At 46.5% G+C, this 18,247-nt stretch overlaps 1 protein-coding gene across 1 annotated transcript in view; it reads right to left on the reverse strand.

Annotated features, from left to right (window-relative positions):
- The window catches only part of LDLR (low density lipoprotein receptor), a 34,325-nt gene extending 19,621 nt beyond the window's left edge, over positions 1–14,704 (reverse strand). The window contains exons 1-5 of the mRNA XM_087711075.1: positions 14,531–14,704; positions 5,057–5,179; positions 2,854–2,976; positions 1,688–2,065; positions 432–554 (exon numbers count right to left, since the gene is read on the reverse strand). Coding sequence (XP_087567201.1) covers positions 432–554; positions 1,688–2,065; positions 2,854–2,976; positions 5,057–5,179; positions 14,531–14,606 — 823 coding nt within the window. The 5' untranslated portion in view covers positions 14,607–14,704. The remainder of the gene's footprint in view (positions 1–431; positions 555–1,687; positions 2,066–2,853; positions 2,977–5,056; positions 5,180–14,530) is intronic.
- Between the last annotated feature and the right edge of the window lie 3,543 nt (positions 14,705–18,247).

Below are 18,247 nucleotides of genomic sequence, written 5' to 3' on the forward strand. Positions count from 1 at the left end.
TTACCCACTCTCATGGCCTTCAGAAAAGCTGTAAAAACCTGGCTGTTCTGGCAGGCCTGGGGCTGTTGACCTCATTGTTGAGGTCCAGCCCCGATTAGAATGAATGTATGAGGTGTTGCTGTTTTAAACCGTTTCTTTCGTTATGTGTTGCGTTATGTGTTTTTTCTTTTCTCTTTATTTTTGTAAGCTGCCCGGAGTCCTTCAGGATTGGGTGGCATATAAATGTGGTTAATAAATAAATAATAATAAATAAAGAACCATGGGGATGGAAAGGGAAATATAGACAATGGAGTCCAATCTCCTTCCTCAACAGATTGGAAGCAAAGAAGAAGTCTAGCAAAGTGTTTACCTTCCACCCTGAACGATCCTCTGCCCCATCCCAACCCCTGTGGCTCTCCAGGCTCCCTCCTAAAACCCCCAGCAGGGCTCACCGTTCACACAGCCGACCTCGTCACTCCGGTCTTTGCAGTCGGCCTCTTTGTTGCACTGCAGGCTCCCATGGATGCACATCCCGTCATTGCACTGAAATTCATCAGGCCGGCAGGTTGCTTTCACTGGGCAAAAGCAAGATCACCTTTAGAAGCAGCTACACCATTGCGCCAACCCAGCGCTTAGCTCTGCGTGGCACACAGTGCATTAGTACAGTTCATTTCGCTTCGCGGAACCAAGCGATTCAGAGTGTAAACCTCCAACTCTCCCACAAGCACCGGGACCGAGTAGCTTCGATATTCTTGGCCAATAAATGGAAAGCTATGCAAGTTGAGCACCCAAAGTGAAGAAATGGACCTCCAGGACAATATGTAGGCGTAGCTCTACCAGGAGCCATAGAAACTACAGGTAGTCCTTGTTTAGCAACTGCCTCACTTAGTAACTGTTTACAATTACATTGATGAATAAAGTAACTCTGCAACCAATCTTTGCATTTTTGATCTTTGCAGATCTGTCAAGCAAACGAAAGCTTTTACTTATCAATTGCTGCACTTAATGACAGAGTCGCCGGTACCAAGTATGGTCACTAAATGAGGACCTCTAGTAGAGAAAAGCACTCTGTCAAGCCTGAATTGGAAAAGCCGAGGTGGCTCAGTGGTTAGGGGTGCAGTACTGCAGGCCACTTCAGCTGACTGCTATCTGCAGTTCAGCGGTTCTAATCTCACCGGCTCAGGGTTGACTCAGCCTTCCATCCTTCCGAGGTGGGTGAAATGAGGACCCAGACTGTGGGGGCGATATGCTGACTCTGTAAAACCGCTTAGAGAGGGCTGAAAGCCCCATGAAGCGGTATATAAGTCTAACTGCTATTGCTATTGTCAGCCAAGACCTACCAGAAGCTCATGTGGGGCAATGTGTCATGAATGAAATTGAGGGCAAATCTTAAGCTCTCCATCATCTTCCTCAACTCTCACTCGGGAGAGTTGGATTGGAGAATTGGTATCTGCTCAGGGTATCTGGCAAGTTTTCTTTTAATTTAAAAAATAACCTCAAATTCCTAGTTCTGTTTTCCTGAAGTATTTTTGAAGCCTCTCAAGGCAGTTTGTTCCAGCTCTCTTCTGTGTTATCTTGAAACAATTGACATTTAACTCTCTTATTTAGCCACAAACATGTCAAGTCCTGCTTCTCTTTCTGCGGAGGATCTCGAACCCCACGTGTGGCTTTTGCAGAGAGCTCTGAGGAGGGCTCAGTCGATGCTTACCACAGTCTGCCTCGTCCGATCTGTCCTTGCAGTCAAAGCTCCCGTCGCACTGCCAGCGCTGGTGGATGCACTCGCCACTCCCACAGTGGAACTCCAGTGGAGAACATGGGTCGGCTTTCTTGGCTCCCTGCTGGATTCCACAGAACGCGGGGGATTCATCCGAGCCGTCTTTACAGTCTGCGTCGTTGTCGCAGGCCCAGAGCTTGGGAATGCACTCTGAGCTGTTGCAATGAAACATTTCGGGATTGCAGGTCGGGGCACGGCAGTCTAATTCGTCACTGCCGTCTCCACAGTCATCATCTTCATCACAGACGAAGTCAAAAGCAACGCAATTCCCATTTTGGCACTGGAACTGGTGATCTGCACAGCGTTTCGGAGCTGAAAGGGCAGAAGAAGAAGAAGAAGGGTTACCAGTCACAACCGACATCTACATTGGGACACAAAGTTTACCAATGGGCGATTCGCTTCTCTTTAACAGGACACCGTCCATATATATGTTTTATGCTAAACAACCGAGAGGCCTTTTTCTTGAAGCGCACAGGATTTCTTGTGGATTCAAAGGCGTCTTGCTGTTTTTCTTTTACTTGTCCAAGATCGACTGCAGCAGATGAACGCAAAAACCCTGAGATCTCTACTAATAAATATGGCAGAGGGCAAAAAGTAATCTTTTAGATTCTATGCTCTCAAATGCAAGACTGATAGTTTGAAAACCAAAGTCTACAAGACCCAATAGGGTACATCCTCTCTTTATCTTTAAAAATAATGTGATTCCAAATCTCTATTCCTCTTGGTTTTACTATAATTAGCATCCTTTATTTAATATGACAGCATTATCTGGTTATCTGGAACGAACTACCCCCAGAAATCCGGACCTCACCCACTCTCATGGCCTTCAGAAAAGCTGTCAAGACCTGGCTATTCCAGCAGGCCTGGGGCTGTTGACCTCATTGTTGAGGTCCAGCCCCGACTGAAATGAATGTATCTGTGTTGTTTTTAACTTTTCTTATTTTATTTTTATTTCCTTTTATTTTCTTTCTTTCCCCTTCTGTAAGCTGCCCGGAGTCCTTCAGGATTGGGCGGCCTATAAATAAAATCAAACTTCAAACTTTTACGATGCCGTTATGACACAACCACCCCTATCACCAAGCCATGCAGCCCTGACTTACGGCAGTTGTCTTCGTCTGAGCCATTTTCACAATCCACTTCTGAGTCACACCGCCAGGATACGTCAATGCAACGGTTGATGCGGCCGCCACAGCTGAACTGGGTTGAACTGCAAGTCACAGATTCTGAAAAGATACATACGACCCTGATTGTATTACACTGTGTCCCATATAGCCTTAGCAAAGAGGTCCCTTAGTCTTAAGGTCGTTGTTCGCTGGCCAAAGAGCCTGGTGGAGGAGATAGCACAAGTTCTGGCGTCAGGAGAAAAAATATGGAAGTCACTCAGATGAGCAATGGGTCCCTGCACATGCTCTCAGTTAGCAAGTGAAGCCCTATAGGAAGTATTGCCAGTAAGGAAGATGACCTTGGTGCCATTCTGCCAATATGCAGGAGCACCTGGGCAAAAGAGGTTGAAGCATTTTTTTAGCCACAAAACAATGGGATAACATTTGGAAGTGGCTCAGACACTTGCCCAATTCATTGAACTATGAGAAGGTGGAGGTGTACTGCAGAGTCAATCTCAATAAAAGTAGCTTCACCCTTACTGTGAAGTTGATTTCCTGGTCTGGTAGGCAGAGAAACTCACCTCTCCTGACATGGAACAGGGTGGCTGATCCTAAGAGGCAATAATCCTCCTTTCAATACCATCGCCATCAGGCCTCACTCCAATTTTTCCCTTCAAGAACTTTAAAGCATATTACAAGGTTCCAGGTCCTTCCATGCTACCTTCTGAGAAGTGCACTCTTACACTCGGGAGAAGATGCCACTGTGCCACTCTTTTATGCTTTGCGCAAAGATATTCTCTACTAAGACTTAATCCCCTTGATTCTCTCACCTCCAAATCTTAGAAGGCATCTATTCAATCAGGTGGCTAAGAAGCTGCAGCTGAAAACTCTTGGCTGCAGGCTTGGGGGACAATAAAATCTGAAATCTGTAGAATGAATAGCATTTGGATGTACCTGGATGTTTCAATCAAATTATGAATACAATAAAGGACTTGGAACTTTTTTTTAGAATAGAATAGACTTGTAACTTTATTTGTTTCACTACAAAGGTCAGGATGAATGATGCAGGGAAATTTAGTCTAATACGTTGCCTACATTCAAGATCAGCTACAAATTTCAAGATGGCTCAATTTCAAATACTCTAAAGAGCAGCAGTGTTGAAGGAAGGCTAATCGCTTTAAACATTGCAATCTTTTCTGTAAAACAAATTTTGCCGTGTCATCATGAGCTGCTAGCATTCACAGAGCTTTTAAAAATGACAAAGCTATTTCAAGTCCTCCTCAGCATACTTAAAAAAAAAACATTATGTTTTCTTTTCTGTTTTACAAAAAGGTTCCTGCTCTCCAAAGTCTTTTTGAAGCAGTGAACTCCCAGGCCGTGAGACAAGATGAAGCTAACAGAGGTAAACTCCATCTTCCTAGTTGTTCCATTTCTCCTGGCAGTAAACCTCTATCCCTCCTTGCAACAAGCTTCTCTGTGGGAAGGGCGCACCCTGCTCTTATGGCCCATAGGAACACGAACAACATTAATAGGAGGGCAGATTATAGCTGGTAAAATACTGGCTGAATGTACACATTATAGTAAGCCAATATGTGTACCTATTTTTTATTTAGCACGTTGTGTGAATCCACTTGGATCGCTCACTAATTTTCTGGTTAGTACAGGGGTGTCACATCAGTTTCATTGAGGGCCATTTCAGCATTACGTCCACCACAGGAAGAAACGAGGCGAGGCTGGGCGGGGCAAGGCCAGGCCAGGCATGACAAGGGGAGGCTGGGCGGGGTGAGACTAGGCAAGGCGAGGCCAGGCATGACAAGCTGAATGAGCTGCAGCTGCTGCTGGGCACCACCAGCCCTATGTGCTCACCATCTATGCGTGGGTCCAGGGACAGCACTGCTGAGGCAATGGGGGCTTGTCCCTCGATGTTTCCGGGGCGGCCCCGCAGGCTAGATCTAACCATGGGGCATATCTGGTCTGCGCGCCTTGTGTCTGACATGTCTGGCTTACTATATTGAGCAATCACAGCTAGCTCTGGTTTATTCTGAACAGCTTAGTTAGCAAAGCCATGGCTTAGTATATACAAATCCAGCCTCTACAAAAGAGACGGTAGAGATGCAGAGCATATTCTGTCCCTTCACGTGTGGCTTTCGGGAAGATTGGAAGAGGAAACTTTGCTCAAGATTAGCGTTAGCCGACTTACTGCAAGCATCCAAGGATTCATCAGAACCATCCCTGCATTCAGGGCTGTCATCGCAGATCCATTTGTAAGGGATGCAATCTCCGTTTCTGCACTGAAATTCATTTCTTCCGCACTTACCCCGCTCTGCAAGAGAGTTTCATTAACCATTAGAAAGAGAAACCGCCACATTCTGACTTCACTCCTCACCTGTCTACGGAGAACATCTTAACTGTTAATTAAACTTATTCATAGGCTATTTATCAGTACCTTCACCGGAAGATATGAATCCAAGTTTTATTTCATATATATATAACTATACATACCACAACTTTTAAAATTAATTCTAAACGCACATGTATCCGTTTCAAAAGAGGCATGCAGACAAGAGACTTGACAAGATCTTACCAGAGATTTGCCTAGATATTTCTGATTGTACCCACAAGCAAACCGATAGAGAGAGCAAGGTGAGTTGAAGAATAACAGTGGGGAGATCTATCTGATACAACTGGAGGAAGAACTGCATCCCACTGGGACTCACTCTTTACCTATGGCAGTGGTTCCCAAACTTGGCAACTTTAAGACTTGTGGACTTCAACTCCCAGAATTCTCCAGCCAGCTTTGCTGGCTGGAGAATTCTGGGAGTTGAAGTCCACAAGTCTTAAAGTTGCCAAGTTTGGGAACCACTGACCTATGGAAATGGAATACCCTGAATGTTGGCCTGGAAAAGCTACGTCAGAAACTATGAGCAACAGGTACCCGTAAAGATTGCCAATGTGGCCCAGTGACCCAGTTTAAAGCTGCAGCTTGTACTGTAGCTTGTGAGGAGGCTGCCATGAGGGTTTCTACATGAAGCATTCAATAAAGCCACATCCTTCTTTCTCTGGCCGCTGCAGTTCCAGCCCAACTATATTTTTTCGACAGCTGTGAAGTGTGAAAATTGGAGAGCTGCTTTCTTAGCTGCTGAGTTCCCTGTTTCTATTCTGAGTTTGGGCTAGCAGTATCTTCAGCAAGGTCCCTTCAGAATCTTCTTGAATGCCAAGGTTGACCCCTTGGACGTGCCAAGAGCTCTGTTTCCCTCACTGGTTACAAGGGTTATATATTCCCTGCTCACTAATCTGTAGATTTTAGCTCAGGGAAAGTTTTCTGGTTCCACCACAAAACCGCGGAGGACAAAATCGCGGTCGACGAAAGCGCGCATTTGACGTCATCACAGCGCGACGAAAACATCGCGCTGTGATCGAAAAATGTAAAAATAAAGCGAAAACCTTACCCTAACCCCCCCAAACCTAACCCTAAACCTAACCCTAAACCTAACCCTAAATCTAACCCTAAACCTAACCCTTAACCTAACGCTAAACGTAACCCTAACGCTCTAAACCTAACCCTAACCCTTAACCTAACCCTAACACTAACCCTAAACCTAACCCTTACCTTTATGTGAATCGGCTTGCTTTAATTTTAATTTTATTTCAATTTTTAATTTTTTTCGTCGCGCTGTGATGACGTCAAATGCGCGCTTTCGTCGAGCGCGATTTTGTCCTCCGCGGTTTTGACGGGTCACGAGTTTTCTTAGGGAAAGAAATGACCACCAAAGTGATATGTTTGCTTCCACTGTTGCTAAACTTTTTGCCATCCTCTCAACAGGAACCCTCTTATCGTTCCCAAAGTTCCTTGATGGCAAACCTGTGGCAGACGTGCCAGAGGTGGCACATAGAGCCCTCTCTCTGGGCACATACGCCATCACCCCCAGCCCAGCTCCCTCACCTTTCTCGCCATCATTTGTGGGACTAAAGAGCTGTGTGAAACAGGCTTCCTCCTTCGCAGTGGTACTTTTGCTGTGGCTGCCTTGAGCAGCAGCACAGTGAAATTTAGCCCGCTTCCCAATGGGGAAGACAGGCTCCCCTCCTCCCCCTGGAGCCCGTGGTGAAGGAGAAGGCCTGGTGGTTACGGAAGGCAAGGAGGGGTGTGTTGCTGCCACCTCTTCTTCACCGCTTCCCTCCCCCATCCCAGCTTGCCTGTCTCTTTAAATCGCACCTCTTTGTCTCAAGGGCCTGAACAGGACAAAGCAATTGGGAAAGGAGTGGATGGGGGGGGGAGGAACCCCTGGACTAGTGCTGGAGGGTGGGAATCTGGCGTCTGTCTGGAGGCTGATGAGGCCAGGAGCAGCACACCCACAAAGCCCAGCTGGGCATCCCAACACAGGCAGTTTTATCAGAAAAGCTATCTGGGAGGCGAGAGCGAGCAGAGATCCCTCATTTCTCCTCTTTATCTTATTCCCCCACCCCCCCAATCCTTTCCCAATTGCTTTGTCCTGCTCGGGGGCCTTGAGACAAAGAGGCTTAAAGAGACAGGTGAGCCAGGGTGGAGGAGGAGAGCAGTGAAGAAGAGGTGGTCTCAACAGCCCCGGCACACACGCCTCCTGGCCCGCCACAGCTGCTAGGGCTTCTCCTTCGTCGTGGGCTCCAGGAGGAGGAGGGGACCCTGTCTCCCCCATTGGGAAGTGGGCTAAATTTCACTGTGCTGCAGCCTTATGGGGAGGCAGGGCATCCCAACAACACAGGCAGCTCTGCCAGGGTGAGCATAGGTAAAACCAGATTTCTCCACAGAGGAGAAAGAGAAAGAGAGGCAGGTGGGAGGGAAAGAGAGAGAGAAAGGGGGAAGAGAAAGAGAGGGAGGGAAAGAGAGAGAGAAAAAGGGGGAGTGAGGGAGGGAAAGAGAGAAAGGAGGGGAAAGGGAGAGAAAGGGGGAAGAGAAAGAGAGGGAGGGAAAGAGAGAGAGATAGAGGGAGGAAGGGGGAAAGAAATGGGGAAGAGCGAGGGAAAGGGGAAAGAGAGAGAAAGAAGGAAAAGGGAAAGTGGAAGAGAAAGAAAAACAGAGAGGTGAGGGAGGAAAAGAGAAAAAGGAGGAAGGGGGAAAGAGGGGGAAGAAAAAGAGGGGGGACAGAAAGAGAGAAAGGGAGGGAAAGGAGAGAAGGAGAGGGGGGAGAGAAACAGGGAAGGGGAAGAGAAAGGGAAGGAAAGAGAGAAATGTTATTACAAAAGTTTTTCTTTTTTTATTGTTGCTAAATGTAATATTTCAAAAGCAGAAAAAAAAAGTTTTGGTTTGCAGTTGGATACTCGGTGCCCAAAAGGTTCACCACCACTGGAACAGACAATCAGGACAAATGTCTCTGGAGAAGCTCCCTGAAGCTGACTTCCTCTCAACAAGGCCTGAGGAAGAGACTCTTCAGTTGCAGGAGATCATATCAGCTCTACCACATTTAATTTGATCCCCAGATGTGGAGGTTCCCTGTTCAATTTCTCAGGTCCTGTGGGATTGTTAATCAAACCCTGCCATTAAGCCTTCCTCGTGGGAAGCTTGGACAGGCAAATGCTCCTGGATTTAGTATGGTGGGTAGTTTTAAAAAGAGGGTTTTATTTGTGCAGGACATAAACTGCAGATGGCTTTACAGATCTAAAGGTCAAGCACTGAGCATATATGATATGGCATCTTAAATAATTATAATTAAATCTTGCGAGGGTCTGCTCTAGCTGGGCCTGCAGGAGCCTGGAATTTAAATTTAACCCATTCACGCGGCTAATTGTGGAAAGCCTGAATTTTGGCCTGAACTGTGATTTATAGCTGAAAAACTGTAAATATAGCAAAAGGAGTTTATCTGATTATACAAATGGGTAAGATAGAAGTTTCTTCCCCGCTGCTCCCACCTTTGATGAGAGAGAAGGCTGGTTGACATTGCCAACTGTACACATTCTGAAGTGGAGCTTCAGTCACAGGCTACCAATTCTTCTTACTTTCAAGACTTCTCATAGAAAATAAATGAACAGAAGGAGGGGCAGTCCAGACAATCACAATATTTGCAGAACAAACAGCAAGCAACAGTGTTGGTCATTTAGCCATAGTGACACTGTTTGAAACCAACTCTCAAAAAGTAAAAACTCCTCTCTAGCAATAGCAGTTAGACTTATATAGCGCTTCATAGGGCTTTCAGGCCTCTCTAAGCGGTTTACAGAGAGTCAGCATATCGCCCCCAACAACAATCCGGGTCCTCATTTCACCCACCTCGGAAGGATGGAAGGCTGAGTCAACCCTGAGCCGGTGAGATTTGAACCGCTGAACTGCAGATAACAGTCAGCTGAAGTGGCCTGCAGTGCTGCACCCCTAACCACTGCGCCACCTCGGCTCCTTATCCTCTACAAGGAATTTGCTACAGTTGAAGAACTAGAAGCCTGAAATTAAGTAATACTTCCCATTATCTGCATTTGTCTTATTCCAAACATGCGAATAATTTATGTTGCTATTTCTAATAGCATGTAATCATTAATGACTTATTACAGTAAAAGTCCACAATATTTTTACAAATTTGCATCTTTAAAAGATAGGTTTGTAACCCTGTCATAACCCTCTTCACCTTCACCTCTTAAGTTTTCCCACCTTTTATGAACTGCAGATAAAAGTGTTTCTCGAGTCAGACTCAAATGTTAGTTACCAAGTTAAAGGCAGATTAAATGAGAAAATAATATGAGAGAGATGAATGTGTCCTCCATGAATGAAATGATAGTTACATTATTAAGATGAATAATTTTACAGGCCATTTGGAGAATTCTGGGAGCTGAAGTCCCCACTTCTTAAAGTCGCTTAGGATCTATACAGAGTTAATAACCTTGATTTTACTGAAGTTGAAAACTTGTTTCCTGTACTTGTTCCTGTACTTAGCTTATATGACTGCATCACACAGGGACAGTCAGAAGAGGAAACAAAAGATTTACATTTATGTAACCTCAAGGAGTTTTTTTATATATACAAAGTTGAAACAAGCACCACCTTCCTAGAAACCTGCAACATGAAACAGGGGCATTCAGGACTGGAGGTATTGTAAGCTATTCTCTCAACGGAGCTTTCCAAACAATGATCAGGGCTTAACAAAACTTTAGCAGCCAGATATTAAGTTGCAGGAAAGTTGCAGATTCAAAGGGCAACTTTTTATCCTTCAAAACTAGATACTTAACATAGCTACATGAATCACTATTTTATAGTCTGGCAAAAAAAAACCTCTTCAGAGCAGTTGTAAATGAGCCCCGCCTGCATTATCCAGGATCCATTTATGGCTCCCATAAAACATTATCTCCCAAATTAGTCTCACAAAATACTCTAAGCCTCCTAGGTCTATTCATTTTATGAAGGGCATTCTGGAATGATAGCAATAGCAGTTAGCAATAGCAGTTAGACTTATCTACCGCTTCATAGGGCTTTCAGCCCTCTCTAAGCGGTTTACAGAGTCAGCATATGGCCCCCAACAACAATCCGGGTCCTCATTTTACCCACCTCGGAAGGATGGAAGGCTGAGTCAACCTTGAGCCGGTGAGATTTGAACAGCCGAACTGCAGAACTACAGTCAGCTGAAGTAGCCTGCAGTGCTGCATTTAACCACTGCGCCACCTCGGCTGATGAGTTTGCAGTTTCTCGTTACCAAAGGACGGCACTAACCAAGAACCTATCCACGCACACCCAAGTCCTTGTTTTCCTGGCCAGACTAAACCCAACAGTTCAGATTAATTCAGCTCAGTAGTGAAGTGAGCACTGGAGTTGGCAAATTTCAACAATTCCTATCTATTCAGAGCCGTCAAGGGGACAAACAAATCACGTTCAATTGCAGCTCACTGGGGAGAGCATCTGCCTTCCATTCAGTATGTTTCGGAGGCTAACCAGCTTATCAGCAATGTATCTTAACCCAGTCCAGCATATATGGGGGAAATGTAAAGCGGTTCCTGCAACAAATAAATGGCCAGAGGATTTTGAAATTGGGGCAGCATCGCACACACCTCTCCTCCTGGCAACGCACAAGCCAGGAATTACACTTCTTAACAAAGGTTTTTGTCAGGAAGCAGAATTTCACCTGCACACATTTTGCATTTCCTTCATATATTCTATTTCTTCATATATTCTGGGCAGGTCAGCTAGACCAGTGTTTCTCAACCTTGGCAACTTGAAGGTGTCTGGACTTCAACTCCCAGAATTCCCCAGCCAGCGAAGTCCAGACACCTTCAAGTTGCCAAGGTTGAGAAACACTGAGCTAGACCAACGTGCTTGTCATTCTTTATTCTTTTATTTATTTCTACGATTTATAGGCCACCCAATCCCGAAGGACTCCGGGCGGCTTACAACGAAGAAAAAAGTAATAAAAAATAAAAATAAAAAAATGAAAATTAAAAACAGGTTAAAATCAACACACATACATCCGTTATGATCGGGGCTGGACCTCAGCAATGAGGCCAACAGCCCCAGGCCTGCCGGGGGTTTTACACATGGCTGTTTTCTCCTTTCCCCTCTTGACTAGAATTGTGTTTATTCATAAGGTAGAAATATTCCTTGGGGGATGAAAAGCATCACGATCCTTTTTTAGACCCCCATCAAGCCCTTCTACCCAAATACTACATTGCTTCAGTCTTGAGTTCTAATTTTACTCTGGGACATCTTTCTAATTCCATGGGTGCCAAACTCGATCATGTCACATGATGTACCACGACGGTTTTTGCCTCTGTGGATCTGGGGTGGGTGTGCCCTGCGTGTGATGTCTCTGGCCTACAGTTTGACACCTCTGATCTAACCTAATGCTTCCACATCGACCGGGAATTCTGGAGGTTGCAACCCCAACACATAAAGGCTATTATTGAACCCCAAATTTTGCTATGTTTCCTGATATTACAGCTTTCCAAAGCAAGATCCATGCTAGTTTGTTGTGGTAAAATCACTACCACCTACAGGATCATCTTAACTTTACAGTAATTTTGAGAAAGTTATAATCACACCACACCAAGTCATGACCCAGAAGAGCCTTCTTTTGTAAACATGACTGAAGTTCGTGTCAGATTATGGCATCAAAGATTTTTAATGCAAATATATCATTCAAAGTGGTGGCAACTTGTCCTTTGGAACTTTGCTATCCCAAAACAGATATATTAGGCAAGAACAGATCTCCTTCAATTATTAACAGATATGTGGCAGAAAGTACAGTAGTTCTTCCTTATCTTTAAATATAGCAAACTTGGAGAGTGTGCCTATTTGCAAATAAGCACTGAAACAAAGTGGAATCTTTTTTTTTGTCAATTTATTAATGCATTTTGGAAAGATTTGTGATAAAAATTGGGGGCAACTTTAAATAAGAAGACATTTGGGAAAAGATCCTGTTCCTTATTTTCAAATCCTCCCCATCAAAACATTTTGTCATAGCTAGCAGATACCCTGTTTTGTTTGTGGAGAAGTCTAAACTGCACCAATGCAGGCAAGGAGTCTTGAAGAGAGGATGTGTAATGGCTCCTCTCCTAACTTGGGAAAGTAAAGACTCTTGAAACGGATTATTTCAAAAGGAACCTTTAATCAGGCAGGATGGAAACCATTAGAGGCAAAGCAACATCTGAAAACCTTTAGGCAATGCAAATGGGATTAAGCTGATAATGACCCCTCCCCTTTGTCCGAATGCAGATTCTGACCAATACACAAGTGTGAAGATGCTTCCTTAACTCTTCTGCCCTGGGAGTCAATAAAGCACACGTTCCCATGGCTATCTCTAGTTAGACATCAAAGTAATATACCCCACATGGCTACCATAAACATCCCTCCAGAGATGGCTAACACCAAAGAAGCTCAGCTGGGGAATCTCCCCTCTTCGGCCTGAAATAGCCCGAAGAGAACTATGAGATGCCCCATTTTCTTCACAAGCCAATAGGCAAGAGGAGCGTATGAAAATGGCAACCTCAGAGCCAGATGAAGTCAATGACTGCCTCCAAAGTTACAGGCCACTCAGCCCATCCTTATTTCCTATCAACCTTCCACAGGTTCCTAATGGAGCCTGCTTAATAAGCATGCTCAACTCTTCCCTTAAATAGCTGCAATTTCAAAGCAGCAATATTTAGTAAATGTGAACAATAGCAATAGCAGTTAGACTTATATACCGCTTCATAGGGCTTTCAGCCCTCTCTAAGCGGTTTACAGAGTCAGCCTATTGCCCCCAACAACAATCCGGGTCCTCATTTCACCCACCTCGGAAGGATGGAAGACTTGAGTCAACCTTGAGCCGGTGAGATTAGAACAGCCGAACTGCAGTCAGCTGAAGTAGCCTGCAGTGCTGCACTCTAACCACTGCGCCACCTCCTATGAGAACAGTTTCTCATAGATTCAAACACCGGAACCCCTGGTTCCAAAAGTTGCATTTCAGGAATATACACAGAAGGTACCTTCTAAGGAAGTAAAACGCCATGAATTATACCTTTCTTCTCCCCTACTGGGACTGCCAGGTTTTTTGCAACTTAGGGAAGGAAACTGACACACCTGTCCTGCCACCAGCTCTTTGGAAAAGGATCTCCACTTAGCAGCGCAGCTTACTCCCAGCCTGCCCTACCCACGTTCCGGTTGCCAGTCATCTCCTGAGAAAGAATTCCGGCCTGCCACGCCTGAGCGGAAGAGCTCCACCCAAATCCCTCAATCGCCAGAGATTCTGGAAACCCTCCTAGGCTTGAAGGCTGAAAGCGCCAAGGATCCTAAGGGGATCTGTATGGTGACAAGCAACGTGCTTCTTGAGTGAGTTAAAATGCCCTCTTTGCCCTTTGAAGGAACAGCTCACCAACCCACCGTGGATCTTTCCCTGATCCTTCGAGGTTACTCAGGAGGAGCCTTATCGTTTAACCGGATAGCCAAGGGAAGCCACTCCTAATTACAATCTGCCGGTCAAGGAAGCGCCCCGCTGCCTCTCCGGCGAAGGTTGAGCGGCGACGCCTCGAAGGGACCCAGCGGGGCTGCCACTTAACTACTGGCCCGAGAGAAGCCGGCGGAGGGAGGAGGGCCTGGCGCTCGGCTCTCCCGTTCAAGTGGGAGGGCGGAGTAACCAGCGGGAGAAGCGGAGCGCCCGGCAGCCTTGAATGAGAAGCCAAAGGACGTCGGCAGCCAGCGGGGGACTGGGGAGCCGAAGAAGCAGCCAAAATCCAAAGGGCAACGGGCTGAGGGCCACTTTCTGGGGAAGGCGAACTTCAACGCCGTGCACTGAAAAGAGAGAAGCGTCCCCTCCAAAGGGGGAATCCGGTCCCTTCGTTTCCTACCAGGCGCCGGGAAGGAATCCCAACCAAGTTATCCAGGAGCCCCGGAAGGGAGTTCGTGGCCGAGGGACGCGCGCTGCAACTCAGCCCTCCAAGCCGCGCGTCAAGGGGAAGGGGGACCATCCCCGAAGCTTTCTCCATGAAAGGAGGGCTTGAAGTCCCCGTCGGCCCGGGACTCGGGCACCAGGTTGGAAGGGAAGGAGGGAGAGAAGGGGGGGACAGAGCGCGCCGGTTTCGCGCTGGGTGTGGAGAGGTTTGGCTTTTCCGACCCCCGACCCCAATTCTCCTCCCCTCCCCACGCTTTGCCTTCACTGCCCGCGACACGCCCGCTGGCTCCTGGCGTCTCCGTCCTTCGCTCTGCCTCCCGACGTTTGGAAAGCCAGTGGAAGCCCCAGGACTCGGCTCTTACCGTTCGTGGAGACTCGGCTGAGGATGCCCAACAGCATCAAGGCGACGCAAGCAGTTTCCAACCCAGCGGGGCTCATGGCTCGCTCCTTCCTTCCTCCGCTCGGGCTTCGGCTGCGCCTGGCTCGCCCAAAGGACTCGGACACACGGACGCAGGACAGGTGCCAGGCGCTCCCCGTTCCGCAGCACACGCGGCTCCTTTGCCCGAGTCCTTGGCGCCCCTCCTCAAGGCAAGCGGGGAGGGGGCGGGGCTTCCAGTGGGGTGATTTTCAAACCTCCCCACATTATGGCGAGGGGGCGGAGCGCCAAACGCCCGATGTGACGTCCGCGTCCTTAACCCCGCCCGCCCGCCCCGGTTTGGGATGCTCTCGGCTTGACATCAGCGGCGTCGGTGGGATTCGTGGCAGGGCGGGCGCGTTGCGCGGGGAAGTTGCCCGTTGACTTCAAAAGCAAAACCGAAGAGCCCCAAAGCGTCCCAGACGCCCGTTGCCACTTTCCCTGGAAAAGTTCTGGTCGGCTCTTCCTGTGCAAAGGACTTGCTCCTGCCGCCCCCCCGCCCCCCCGCCCCGTCCTCCAAAGGGAACGGCAAAGCGATGCGCAAGCTAACCGCGGGTCCTGGCCCCCGCCCTTCGTCCAATGCTCAGCTGCTTGCAATCGTCCAATGCTGTACTATTTCACTCCCTTTTACCCAGAATAGTACCCATGCCACCTGTCTCTGTGCACAGTTGAAATGCTTATTTTCAAGAGTTACATGCAACTAACTAGAGCCTACGCCAGTGTTTCTCAACCTTGGCCCACCTGAAGATGCGTGGACTTCAACTCCCAGAATCCCCCAGCCAGCGAATGCTGGCTGGGGGATTCTGGGAGTTGAAGTCCACGCATCTTCAGGTGGGCCAAGGTTGAGAAACACTGGCCTAAACCAATAGGTGTTCATTAACTTGGAATTCCATTACAGACCAGGTAGAGAACGTTTAGAGGCCCCAGGAGAGAGATTACCCAGGATGGGCACTGCCCTGCGTGGGAATCAAAGTGTATCCATCTGCTCACCTTCACAAGTCAGGTTTGCAGTATAGAGTTCTCAATGTAGGGGAAATAAAGTCAATTCTACGTATAATATTAATCCCTTTTTGAGTTTTATAAGCCCAAATCAAAGTGTTATCTTGGAAAACCCAGAAAAAAACATTAGCTGTTAAAAGATCTGACCACCTCTCTATATTCATTTTCATAAAGGGGTTAAAAAAGGAATAATCAAAAATAAATTTCAGACGTTCATTTCACTATCATCTGATAATTGCAAAACTATCTTAACATTACTTCATTATATTAACATTAGATTGCTTCATATGTTATTCAACAAGAGTCTGGAAGGCCTCAAAAAATGGGAGGAGGGAATGCTGTCAATGCCATCTTGAGCTCCTGATCAAAAGGTGCTATACAGATATCTTCCCAGAACTGCCACCACTTTAATATCTTTTCCAAGTTTGGAACTCTTCTGTTCGTTTTAGTAGTGGAACATAGAATATCAAGAGTAATGTTTCTCAATCTTAGCAACTTTGAGGCTGCTGGGGAATTCTGGGAATTGAAATCCATGCATCTCAAAGTTGTCAAGGATGAGAAACCTTGATCTAGAGGCTGTTAATATGTTCAGCACAGCGTTCATAAACAAAAATAAAATAGCACACATTGTTCAACCTAGAGGCCCATCCAGATTTGTATTGTTCTGTACTAAATAAGGTAAACAAGCTTGTTCTCATATTAAGAGCCGAGGTGGCGCAGTGGTTAAATGCAGCACTGCAGGCCACTTCAGCTGACTGCTATCTGCAGTTCAGCGGTTCTAATCTCACCGGCTCAAGGTTGACTCAGCCTTGCATCCTTACGAGGTGGGTGAAATGAGGACCCGGATTGTTGTTGGGGGCAATATGCTGACTCTGTAAACCGCTTAGAGAGGGCTGAAAACCCTATGAAGCGGTATAGAAGTCTAACTGCTATTGCTAACCGCTATTAAACCAGGTCTTTACTCTTCAGAAATATCTTTACCTCCTGAAGTTGTTTTTCAGTTGGCAGCATTATTCTTTAGCTGAAATGATTACATATGAACCAGATACTTAGTCTGGTGGAAGGTATCTCTGGGTGAGGACCCAGAACCTCTCTAGAACACCAACACCACCCTATCAAGCCTCCCCTTCCTTCTTCTCAGTTGTCCGCCTCAGCTCTTAACCCTAACTCTCTAACCCTCTAATCCTGCTGAAAGGATAGGTTGCTTTGAAGGACAAGCTCCATTTCTTCATTTGCCTTACCAACCAGATGAGTGTAATAAAGTTAAGCATGAGGTATTGATATGTGGAAGTGCCAGTCTGTTCAAAGAATATCATGGAGTGGCAACTCAACCTGCAATACAAAGATTTACTTTGTCTTAGTGCCAGGACAGATAATAAATGAAGACTCCATTTATGATTGTGCTATACAGTAATTAAAATATGATTGACACTGGCAACTAATTAAATCCTTCATTGAGGTCACACTATGAGCAATTAAAACAGAAATCTAGAGGGAATTTACACCAAATTGTATTACAAACTCAGATAAACTCCAAACAAGTCTTAGCTGGAGCCGCAAGTGTTGCCATTGCTTTTTTCCAAAAGTACCAAAATACGTGTCAGACCTGCCTCAGCTTCGACTCCTAAACAGAAACGACCCTTCACTTCATTTGTTGCAAAAGGAATAGTTTTAATGGAAGTCAAATGAATTGCAGTAAATCAAACCAGAACTAAATGGTTGCTCATGAAGGTTTAAAGTTTAGAAGTTTAATAACACTTGTATGCCTCCCAATCCGGTAGGACTCGGGGCGGCTCACAATACAAATAAATCAAAAGGCATAGAAAAAAAAAGAAAAGATAGACTTAAAAACACACCATGTACTCCATTCCAAGTGGGGCTGGACCATATTTTGGGGTCAACAGCCTCAGGCCTGCCGGAACCCAATTAACTTTCCCTTTCCCATCCTTCCACCCTATTATCTCTCTGTTGTCCAGTCACATTCAAAGGAATTGTTTTGGTAACATTCCCTGCATTGGCAGGCTGGATGCGAGCAGTTGCATTCCCCTCTGGCTTTGGGATGATGTGCTGATGTCTCAAGAAGGCACAACGAGTAGTTTCCGTTTCCTTCTTCCTAGCAGCTTCCTCCCCTCACAATCTAGGGCAGGCTGGCATTCAGCAAAGCAAGGCTTAAAGCTCAGGATGGCAGTTCTGACAATATGTAATGTCTGAAGCACCTTTTTTCATTTCACAAAAATGTAACATTGGTACAGTGGTGGGTTGCAGGTGGTACGCCCGGGTACGGGCATACCGGAGCCAGCCCGGAGTACCAGATACCGTTCCGGTACGGTGCTCCGGAGGGTGCACCCCCCCCTCTGCTCTCGTTTCTTACCGTCATTTTATGCCTTCAGCGCTTCCGCGCAAAGCGCATACAGCGCCTGCTCAATGCTCCGCTGAGCAGCTGGAGCGTTGTGGAGGCTCGCAGAAGCACCAAGACGAATGTGCGTGGATGCCATCAAGCCCGTTCCAACCATACTGGTTGGAATGGAATCCGCAACCCGCCACTGCATCGGTGGCAGCTGTGTGTACTGTTTAGAATCAATCACCTATGGCAAAAATCTCAATCCGACATGTGGGGATGCCTGGCACTCACTAAATTCCCAGGACTGCTTAGTTTTATAAAATT

The sequence above is a fragment of the Thamnophis sirtalis genome, unplaced genomic scaffold, assembly GCF_051295495.1.
Source record: "Thamnophis sirtalis isolate CommonGarterSnake01/CBP01778 unplaced genomic scaffold, rThaSir2_p1.2 scaffold_3, whole genome shotgun sequence".
Lineage (NCBI taxonomy): Eukaryota > Metazoa > Chordata > Lepidosauria > Squamata > Natricidae > Thamnophis > Thamnophis sirtalis.